The following is an 11,737-nucleotide window of genomic DNA, read 5'->3' as shown; positions in this document are numbered from 1 at the left end:
CTCTGCTTCTTCCTGACTTTCCCTCCTCCCTGGCCGAGCATGAGACTCAGAAAGTCCTTGGCCAAAGTAAATACTACTTAGAAACAACTAAAAACATCGGTGTTATCAGCGCTGTTCCCAGGCTGAAAGTCAAAAACACAGCACTGCACCAGCTACTAAGAAGGAGAAAAATGACTGCTACTGCTGAACCCAGGGCAGGTGTAAATCCTTGTGGCTTAAAGGTGAATGTGGTATTGTGATCCTTTGGCATCACAGAAATGGGAAGGGGCAGTGGAACTGATAAACTGAGGGAGGAGGTAGGTTTCTGTCCTCCTACCTACAGGTCACCATCTGCAAAGCTTGTCAAGCCGTAACATGAGCTGGACAGAAATGCAACCATATCCTGGGCTTCATCAAAAGAAGTGTGACCAGCAGGTTGAAAGAGGTGATCCTGCCCCTCTACTCTGCTCTTGTGAGACCTCAGTTGGAGTATTAAGTACAATTCTGGTGTCCAGTTCCACAGTTCCGCTGGCGGAGTGCCAGGAGCTGAATTGGAAGGTGACTTCCTCTTGAGCATGGTTATGCAACTCTATCGCTGATTGGAAATGTGATGCTCCAGGGCAGCCTTGGTTGTAGCATTCGTAAGATGGTAGAATTTGAGAACCTCAGGACAGTGAGAAGGGCACACGGAACGTTCACTGCCCTGGACATCAAGAGAGCAGATTTTGGCCTCCTCAGGAACCTGCTTAGTAAGGTTCCATGGGATATAGCCCTAGGGGGCGGGGGGGGGGGGCCAGGACTATTGGCTGGTATTTAAGGATCACCTGCAACAAGCTCAGGACTGTTGCATCCTGACTACAAGGAAGTGCGGCAGGAGGGCCAGGAGACCTGCTTGGATGGATAAGGAGCTGCTGAGGAAACTTAGAGGGAAAAAAGAGGCTTATAAAAGGTGGAAGCAAGGACAGGAAGCCTGGGGACAATACAGGGATGTTGTCCAGGAAGCTAGGGACCAGGTTAGGAAAGCTAAGGCCCACTTCTTGGGTCATAGATTTGTTGAAGAAGCACTACACCCTCATTGTCTTGCTGCAGATATGCAGGGTGTCCCAGGAAGCACAAAGCATAGTCCTACCATGTGTGTTCCTGATCCTCTCCACCAGAAAATGAGCTTCCTCCTGGATTCGCCCCTCACTGCTCCTCTTCCCCATCCCAAAATCCCTCAGGGTGGTGAGTGTAAATCGTCGGAGCTGCTTCCAGGTCTCCCCATTGCTGGTCAAAATACCTGATAAAGTAAAAATAGACGTCCATGAAAAACAGATGCATTAGGATGTAAATAAGAAAGTAGCACTGGTACTGAATATTTCCTGGCCACAGACACTGAAAATCAGCACAAAACATTCTCGGAAATGCCCTAGTGAATAAGTACATGGCCTGATCTTGAATGTGGCCCTGATTGGCACAGCCTGTATTATCTCATTTTTACTGTCTCTGGACTTTCCTTTTGTTGGTTAATTTAGCTCTGTATATATCGTCCATATTTCAGAAATGGGAGAACGAACTTAATTTCTTAGAGGCACATTTGATGAGCAAGCTTTTCACCAGAATTTGAAGCATGATGAAAATAGAAAGGCACTCAGTGAAACCGGACTGGGACCTTAGAGAGTTCTCCAGGGGACCACTTTACTCAAGGGTCCAAGTAATGAGTTGGGCTTTTAGTCCTTTATTGCTAAAAGTAGTAAATGAAATCCACCATTCCTTCCTCCACTATTCTCTCAGCTGTTCCTCTTAAGTGTTGCTGAAGCACTGAAAGCCTTAGCTTTGTGTGTTAACATTACTGGGGACATACCTGTGCCTTTGAAGACTCTTTTAAAGAGTGGCAGGTTGCCTCTTCCACTGAAGTTATCCGCCCAATCAATCAAAGCTTCTTTCACAACATCATAGCCATACAGCACCACAGTCTTCTGTGGCCCTAAATGTATTGTGAAGACAGGACCATATTTCTCACTAAGCTATAAGAAAGAGGAACACAAAGAACAGCATAGTATGATTATTGCAAATACATAGCCTTAGACTTGCGCTACATTGTCTTAGATATTATATTATTGTAATAACATTGACCTCAGAAGCATGCATTTCTGGAAATCTTTTGTTTCTGTTTGTGTCTGACATTTGGTCAATGCAATCTAAGCTTGTGAATTAAGTTGAAACAGTCTAGACTTGACCTTATTTTATATGCAATTTAGACAATTGTCGTGGTTTAAACCCAGTCAGGTAATTCGTTCGCTCACTTCCCCCCCCTTTCTTGCCCTCCCCCTGCTCTCGGAGGGATGGAGAGGAGAATTGAAAAGAATGCAACTCCCACAGGTTGAGATAAGAACAGTTTAGTAACTAAGGTATAACACAAATCACTACTGCTACCACCAATGATAATAATGATAAAGGAAATAACAAGGGAAGAGAATACAACACCTCAGCACCAGCCGACCGATAACTCGCCCCCCAAGCCCGACCAAGCTCCGACCGATACCTCCTCCAACCCTGCAGTCTCCCAGCCCTTCCGGCTAACTCCCAGTTACATCCTGGGCATGACGTGCTGTGGTATGGAATACCTCTTTGGTCAGTTTGGGTCAGGTGTCCTGTCTCTGCTTCCTCCTGGCTTCCCTCCCCCTGGCAGAGCATGAGGCTCACAAAGTCCTTGGCCAAACCAAAACATCGCTATCAGCTCTGTTCCCGAGCTGAAAGTCAAAACACTGCACTACACCAGCTACCAAGAAGGAGAAAAATGACTGCTACTGCTGAACCCAGGACATTATCCACCCCTTATTCCATACCATTCACGTCATGCTCAGATCCCACATTTTCAATATACCATCACTCTTATCTCAGTGCACTCTTATCTTAGTGCATGGGCCAGTCCCTATAAAGCTGCTGAGTCCATCTGGTCCATGATGCCAGGCTCCACCTCTTGTAAGAGTCTTTCAGAGCAGGAGAGACTGTGTGCAGTGTTCACACTTGTGAATAACCTGGGCAATAGTGTCCATTGCTAAGTCCACCCCTCGATCATGAGTCCATCTGTATGTTGCATCTCTGCTCTGATGGCCTGAAGTGCCATGGGCCCACCAGGCTTAAAATAATTCACTGCCCCCTTCAGCAGTTTCTGCAGCTTGTTGCTGGGGACTCCATACAGCTGCCTTCCATCTCCGACGCTTCCAAAGCACTGGAGGGGCCCAGTGGACTAGATACTTGCCCATACTGTCCCACACACCCTGCCACTCATGACTGTCCAGCCTTGGGGAAAACCTCTTGGTCTCCCTATATTGTTGTCTAATCCCAGACAAGACCCAAACCTGACTCTGCTTAACTTTTGAGATCAGACAAAATGGTTGTGGGTAGAACACAGCCTGTGTGTGTGCCAACATGCTGATCCCCATCACAATCAGCAGGCAGGTCCCAAGGATACCCAAAGGCCATTCAAAACCTTCAGAACTCTCAAACGATGCTGCTGTACTTGTCACTGGGGCTGGTGTAGCTGCTGTGCTTGCCGGCTCTCCCACCACCAGCTTCTCTGAGTCCAGCTCTTCCTCCTCTGCCTTGCTGGGAAATGCTGCGTGGTCTCCTGCATCCTCCTGGGGCTCGGCGGGCGGCTTCCGGGGGATGCTCTCGGCCGTCGAGGGGCTCGGCTCGGCCGCGGGGCTCAGCTCCTCCGCGGGGCTCGGCTCTTCCGCGGGGCTCGGCTCCTCCGCCGCCTTCTCCCGCTGCTCAGCAGCCGCCTCCTTCCTCTCCTCGACCGCCCCGACCTCCTCCACGGGCAGCCGTCCCCTCACGGCCTCCGGCCCCGGTCCCGCCGCCGCTTGGTCCCCGGGGCCGCTCTCCCGGGCCGGTTCGGCTGCCGCCGGCTCCCGGGGCCGCTCCCCCTCGGCTCCCCGCAGCCTCACGAAGATGGAGAGTAGGGTGAGGGCCAGGGCGGTGAAGAGCAGCCGGACGGCCAGGTGCAAGTCCACGGCCACGTCCGTCCCGCCCTGCTGCTGGAGCCCCCCCGTATTACAAGCCATTGCCATAAAGCACAGTGAGACAAGAACCTTAGCCCAGGCCCCACACTTGATAAACACTAACACAGCAAATCCCGGCTCTATGTACTGCATTCTGAAACTGTGAGGTCAAGAGAAACAACTCTGAGAGCCAATAAATCGTCATTGTGATGAGTGACTATTAATCTGGTCAGATCTGTTGTTATCTCAACCCTTCGAGCCCCACGTTGGGCGCCAAAAAGAACTGTCGTGGTTTAAACCCAGTCAGGTAATTCGTTCGCTCACTTCCCCCCCTTTCTTGCCCTCCCCCTGCTCTCGGAGGGATGGAGAGGAGAATTGAAAAGAATGCAACTCCCACAGGTTGAGATAAGAACAGTTTAGTAACTAAGGTATAACACAGATCACTACTGCTACCACCAATGATAATAATGATAAAGGAAATAACAAGGGAAGAGAATACAACACCTCAGCACCAGCTGACCGATAACTCGCCCCCCAAGCCCGACCAAGCTCTGACCGATACCTCCTCCAACCCTGCAGTCTCCCAGCCCTTCCGGCTAACTCCCAGTTACATCCTGGGCATGACGTGCTGTGGTATGGAATACCTCTTTGGTCAGTTTGGGTCAGGTGTCCTGTCTCTGCTTCCTCCTGGCTTCCCCTCCCCCTGGCAGAGCATGAGGCTCACAAAGTCCTTGGCCAAACCAAAACATCGCTATCAGCTCTGTTCCCGAGCTGAAAGTCAAAACACTGCACTGCACCAGCTACCAAGAAGGAGAAAAATGACTGCTACTGCTGAACCCAGGACAACAATATAGGAAAGAAGGAAATAGTCCCTTACCCTCTTCATGCTCTCAGGCAAGTTCTTTGGGTTCAGCTGGAATATGTTTCCAGCAAGGGGGAGCGCAAAGGGACCAGGAGGCTGCTTCCCATTTTGTGACATGTTTCTCCATGTGGTGATGAGAAGAAGGCATGAGATGCAGATCAGCAAGAAAATAGTGGTCATTCCCAGGAGCTCCATGGTGAACTGAGGAAGAGAAGTCAAGTGTCAGAAAAGCCTGATGTTGGACGTGTAAATACACCCTTATTTATATGCTGTGAATTGAAAGCACATGGGTGAAATTAGCCAGTAGTGCCTTCCTATTCCTTCTGAGAGATTACTTATTAATCAGCTCAAGATAAGAATGAACAAACTACGGGTGAACTCATTGTTTACATAATTTTTTTTTTAACCTCTCCACCTTCAGGTAATCATTCATGCAGGACTAAAGAAGTCATGTTCAAATGCTGTCCAACAAACTCAAAATGCCTAGCTGCTATGTATGTGTGTAAACTCTGTTTGTCCTCATGCCGAGATTGACATCTGCCTGCCCCTCTAGTATCTGAGCACAGTGGAGGGAGGTGCTGTGATTTAAAAAGTGTGTCACTGCAAGTTCTTCCTAGGCATTCCACTTCCATTTCTAGAATGAAATTCTACAATTGTACTTTCGTGGTTTAAACTCAGCCACATAGCTCACTCGCTCCCCCACCCCATTTCCTCTGTTATTGCTGCTGTAATTGTCTCTGGAATTGGTGTAGCTGCTGTGCTTGAAGCTGAAGTAGCTGCGCTGTCTGCTGCAGTCCGAGTTTGAGTAGCTGCTGTATTTGTCACTAGGGGGTGTAGGAATGTCTCCCTCATAGCCTGACCACCCAAGGAGGGGAAAAATGATTTGTAATTGCTATACACTTCCATTATATACCTCCCAACGTATAGAGGTGGTGACCACACTGGGAATGCAAGCCAGATCTGTTTCATGATCAGTGATGCTATTGTATTACAAGTCATTACCATAAAGTACAACAAAACAAGAACCTTACCCCAAGGCCCCCAGCCAATAAACACTAACACAGCAAATACCAGCTGTAAGCATGTACCACATACTGAAACTATGAGATCAAGAGCAACAACTTTGAGAGCCAATACATCAGCATTGTGATGAGTGACTATTAATCTGAAACAATGAATGCTTATCACAAATATGATTAGACACACACTGGTCATATCTGTCATTATTTCAACCCTTTGGGCCACACGTTGAGTGCCATTAAAGAACTGTCAGAGTTTAAATGCAGTCAGCCATGCAGCTCGCTCACTCGCTCCTTCCCCTCCTTCCTCCCCCCGCTCCCAGAGCGATGGCAAGGAGAATCAAAGGGCATAACTCCCATGGGGAGAGATAAGAACAGTTCAGTAACTAAGGTATAACACAAACCACTGCTGCTACCACCAATAATAATAATGATAAGGGAAATAACAAGTGGAGAGAATACAGCTGCTCACCACCTGCCGACCAATACACAGCCTGACCGATCAGTGATCTAGCCCTTCTGGGTAACCCCCAGTTTACATCCTGGGCATGACGTGCTGCAGTATGGAATACCTCTTCGGTTAGTCTGGGTCAGTGTGGAGGCAGTGTTCTCACAGGAGAATGGATAATTGGTACATAAACTCTGAAAATCCTGAAAGATACAGCAAGGCCATGAGAGGCCGGAGGAAGCCTAAGCAAACAAGATAAGAAGAAGCTGGATTTCACTGAGTTAATGAGAACTGTGGACTGCTGGCAAGCTTTCGAGGTCAAGTTCCCACACCTGTGCTTAACCAACTATATGCTAGTTGCAAAGGGTCTTCAAGACATGTATCCAATCATAATATGCCAAATCACTGAAAGTGCATGTAAGAAATAGTATTTAAGGGGTTAAGACTTTGTAATAAACAGCTTTTTGTCTGATCATATTGATCTCTGACTGAGTCCATATATATTCTGCGGCAAATGGCGCCCGAACAGGGACCCCCCCCTATTTTTCATATTGAAACTGAAGGAATTAAAGCGCGTGGCACCGAAGAAAGCGGAAAACGCGGAGCCTCAGGGACATCGGCTGGGTTTGACCTGGCAGGACCAGTATATAAAGAGTTAAGGCTTTGTAATAAACGGCTTTTTGTCTGATCATATTGATCTCTGACTGAGTCCATATATATTCTGCGCCAGGTCAGGTGTCCTGTCCCTGCTTCCTCCCGACTTCCCCTCCTCCCTGGCAGAGCATGAGACTCAGAAAGTCCTTGGTCAGAGTAAACATGACTGAGCAACAACTAAAAACATCGGTGTCATGGGTTCAGCAGTAGCAGTCATTTTTCTCCTTCTTGGTAGCTGGTGCAGTGCAGTGTTTTGACTTTCAGCCTGGGAGCAGAACTGTGATGTTTTGGTTTGGCCAAGGACTTTGTGAGCCTCATGCTCTGCCAGGGAGGAGGGGAAGCCGGGAGGAAGCAGAGACAGGACACCTGACCCAAACTGACCAAAGAGGTATTCCATACCACAGCATGTCATGCCCAGGATGTAACTGGGAGTTACCCGGAAGGGCTGGGAGACTGCAGGGTTGGAGGAGGTATCGGTCGGTGCTTGGTCGGGCTGAGGGGGGCAAGTTATCGGTCGGCTGGTGCTGAGGTGTTGTACTCTCTTCCCTTGTTATTTCCTTATTATTATCATTGGTGGTAGCAGTAGTGATTTGTGTTATACCTTAGTTACTAAACTGTTCTTATCTCAACCCGTGGGAGTTGCATTCTTTTCGATTCTCCTCTCCGTCCCTCCGGGAGTAGGGGGAGGGAAAGAAGGGGGGGAGTGAGTGAACGAGTTACCTGACTGGGTTTAAACCATGACAGTTACTAGCGTTGTTCCCGGCTGAAAGTCGAAAACACAGCACTGCACCAGCTGCTACAAAGGAGAAAAAATGACTGCTACTGATGAACCCAGGACATGCACCCAAGTCACACATGCAGATTCTCAGGAGCACACTCAGGTTGTCCTAATTAAATATTTCAACCAGGCAAACCATACTGTCTACAGCATTTGCAGGGTCACAGATTCTCCCCAAACCACAGATCCCTGCAGCAACCTGCAGTCTCCTTTCTGATGCTTCTACAAACTAGTTGAAGATCCATAGAAGGTGTGAAGATCAGTGAAATATAAAGGCACCCTGAAAAGAGCTTGAAAGAACAATTGATTTAATTAATATTATTTAATAGAATGTAAAATCTTAAATAAATACTATGCTTCCCACTTCTTCTCCAACAGGAATCCAACCCCCTACAAGCAGAGTGAGAACAGTGTATGTTTTCTGGCAGAGAAGTAGAGCAGATTGAGTCACTTGAGACCAAAGAGCTGATCCCAGGACTCAGTTGCCAAATGTTGTCTGTACGTCGTATCTAGTGTCTGTAATGTGCCAGTGATCTATTGAAAACTCTGTACGTGGACTCATAGAGCCCCCACCATTCTCCCACTTTCTTGTCAGTCCCAATGACAAGGCATGGCATTAGGCTGTATGTTACCTTTTTCTGTGACTTTATGTAGAGAGATACCGATCCTCTCTTGGAGCACTTGAACATGGTAGTTAAGGCAAGATGACTAGACGAAGTCAGAGGAGCTTCTACATCATTGTACAGGGGGATGTGGAAGGCAGTGTGTGATCATCAGGCACTCGGGTGTGATGCTGGCCAGGCCTGGGTGGATGATGCCTTCTTAAAACTAAGTAAGTATAGAAAGAAGCCTGAGTAAGAGGTAAACCTTTCCTCAACTAGACACATAATTACTAAATAGCATAACTCAGGCTTCAGGAAAACAATAGTGACGTAAACCAGTGAAGTAGTTATGAAGTGAGGTCCACTCCAACCCTAAGTATTCTATGATTCTATGATTCTATAGAATCTAATAGGCGCAAATTATACTTATTTTCTGACACTGCTTAAGTGTCAAGGGCATGAATAACTCTTGTGCTAGCAAGGTTAATGAAAGTTATTAAAGTTCACTTCTGTGAATTTTGTAATAGTCTTAAAGCAATGTTAATAACGATCAAGGGAAGCCCCAGTAGGGAAACAAACAAGAGAAGAGGACTTGGAGTATACAGAATGGAAGCTGACAACAGCTGCATCTTAAGGAAGAGAACAGGAACATTACTGAAATAAAAAAAAAATAAAACAATTAGTTTCATCACTGAAGAAAATCTCTGTGTAATGAGAAAAAGACATGAAATTGCTCTTAAACTCACTTGGAGTGGGAACCACTGACAAGCACTATTATTTCCATGTTAACCTCTGATTAACAAAGAACATGTATTTCCTGTCTATGAAACTCGTGTTCAAATACAGTGGGTAATGCTGTCAAGAAAAAGGGTGTGGGTCAGAGTTCCTCTGTAGGAAAATCTCCCTGGACAACTCATTTGAAACAACATGCTTTTATTTTGGTTTCATTTCCCATCCAGAGGGACCTTGATGCACTTATGAGGTGAGCTGATGCAAACCTCTTGAAGTTTAACCAAGACAAGTGCAAGGTCTTACACCTGGGTCGAAGCAATCCCAGGCACATGCACAGGTTGGGCAGAGAAGAGATTCAGAGAAGCCCTGCGGAGAAGCACTTGGGGGTGTTGGTCAATGAGAAAATGAACATGAGCTGGCTTCAGTGTGCATTCGCAGCCCAGAAAGCCAACCATATCCTGGGCTGCATCAAAAGGATCTTCACCAGCAGGTCAAAGGAGGTTATACTGCCCCTCTGTTTTGCTCTTGTGAGACCTCACCTGGAGTATTGCGTGCAGTTCTGGTGTCCTCAACATAAAAAGGACATGGAACTGCTGGAACAAGTCCAGAGAAAGGCCACGAGGATGATCAGGGGACTGGAGCACCTCCCGTATGAAGACAGGCTGAGGAAGGTGGGGCTGTTCAGCCTGGAAAAGAGAAGGCTGCGGGGAGACCTCATAGCAGCCTTCCAGTATCTGAAGGGGGCCTATAGGGGTGCTGGGGAGGGACTGTTCATTAGGGAATATAGTGACAGAACAAGGGTAAAGAGTTAGAATTTAAACAGGGGAAGTTTAGATTGGATATAAGGAAGAAATTCTTTCCTGTTAGGGTGGTGAGGCACTGAAATGGGCTGCCCAGGTAGGTTGTGAATGCTCCATGCTTGGCAGTGCTCAAGACCAGGTTGAACGAAGCCTTGGGTGATATGGTTTAGTGTGAGGTGCCCTACCCATGGCAGGGGGAGTAGAATTAGATGATGTTAAGCTCCGTTCCAACCCTAACTATTCCATGATTTTATGATTCTAAGAGAATAGGCACATTACTGAAATTAAAAAAAAACAAAACCAAAACATTAGATTCATCACTGAAGAAAATCTCTGTGTAATGAAAAAGAGAAATGAAATTGCTCATAAACTCACTTTGAGTGGAAATCACTGACAAGCAATATTATTTCCATGTTAATCTCTGATTAACAAAGAACACGTATTTCCTGTCTATGAAACTCGTGTTCAAATACAGTGGGTAATGCTGTCAAGAAAAAGTGTGTGGGTCAGAGTTCCTCTGTAGGAAAATCTTCCTGGACAACTCATTTGAAACAACATGCTTTTATTTTGGTTTCATTTCCCTGTGTTCTCCCACCCCTCCCCACCTCCAGCTGAGAAGCCAATATCCCCACCAGGGGTGAGAAGTCCCCATTCCTATGCTTCCTGGGTAGATCTTGCTCCACAGAAGTCCCCTTCCCCATCTCCCCATAGGCTCTGGTCAGACTGACCACTCTCCTGCTCTTCACCTCAGACACCTGGGTCTCTGTCCATCACCTGTTGGTGGTGGGTGAGCATTAAAGGGGTGTCAGTGTCCTCTGGACTATTTCTCTCCACACACGAGAGAGGGAGCTCATCCAGACTTTCAGACAATTAAGTCAGGTGAGACAGATCCCATCTAAATGACCACACCAGGGACCATTTCAGTTCTTCTGAGCCAGCAAAACAGGCTGTCACTGGGCTAACACTCAGCCCATCACACTATGTCTTTCATGATACTTAACTGAAATTATACTCACCCCTTTGGTGGTATGAAACTGGAAGGAAGTCTTAAACCTATAAACAGATGTATATAGATGTATATATAAAAAGGAATATATTCCTACATATCATATCTATCATATTACATCATATCGTATCAATCCATCTATGCATCTCTATCTTATTTCTCTCCCCGATAATGAAAGGCATTTTCTTTCCTGCACCATCTCATTGGTTAGAACTTGCATGCACATTGGTTCAATCAGCTGTTGAGTGCTCATGTGTGCACTTTCATGTGTACAGAAATAGCCAGATATACTGTGAACACCAGACTTTGTTTGCTACTGAGCTGTCAACATGGGACATAAAGGATGGGCAGGTTTTATCTTTAGTCCAATTAGCTGAGGACTAACAGATTCTACAGCAGCAAGGAAAGAAACATTTCCCACCTACATTTAGATATTAAAAAGCTAGGTGTACAAATCAGCTAGTCTCCCCTGTTAGCACAGAAGCAGTGATACTTCCAGAGGATGGGTCATCTGACTGTTCTTATCTCCTATGTTAGTGTGAAATGAGTCAGTCGTCACTGAAGGAGTTTATTTGTTGTCCCGTGACTAAAAAGGGAGGCTCAGGAGACTTGTACAAATTTATGTGTCTAATTGCTAGGGATCTGTTTTGAGGCAGATGACACTGATTCACTGTGCATCTCTCCTGGTCCCAATGATACTCGTTATCAGCAACAAATTCTGCAATTTCTGGCACAATGAGCACAGCTCCGAATACCACACACAAGGTAACTGAAAACCAGAAGTGGGCAGATAAGTGAAATCGAGATGAGCTTTCTAGACTATGTCTAGAACAGTGATCATATCACTGAGAACTTTCAGTTTTATTGTCAT

General features: G+C 46.5%; 1 protein-coding gene across 1 annotated transcript; it reads right to left on the bottom strand.

The window, feature by feature from the left end:
- Positions 1-1,014: 1,014 nt before the first annotated feature.
- Positions 1,015-5,065, bottom strand: LOC130593641 (cytochrome P450 2H2-like). Its single transcript, XM_057398955.1, has 3 exons — positions 4,843-5,065; positions 1,823-1,985; positions 1,015-1,258 (listed from the first exon to the last, which is right to left on the bottom strand). Exons 1-3 carry the CDS (start codon positions 5,020-5,022, stop codon positions 1,044-1,046), a joined length of 558 nt encoding a protein of 185 aa, XP_057254938.1. The 5' UTR covers positions 5,023-5,065; the 3' UTR covers positions 1,015-1,043.
- Positions 5,066-11,737: the final 6,672 nt, after the last annotated feature.

The sequence above is a fragment of the Pezoporus wallicus genome, unplaced genomic scaffold (genome assembly GCF_028554395.1).
Source record: "Pezoporus wallicus isolate ANWC-B61680 ecotype Strahan unplaced genomic scaffold, APGP_CSIRO_Pwel_v1 contig_8357, whole genome shotgun sequence".
Lineage (NCBI taxonomy): Eukaryota > Metazoa > Chordata > Aves > Psittaciformes > Psittacidae > Pezoporus > Pezoporus wallicus.
This window is presented reverse-complemented; position numbering and strand designations above follow the sequence as displayed.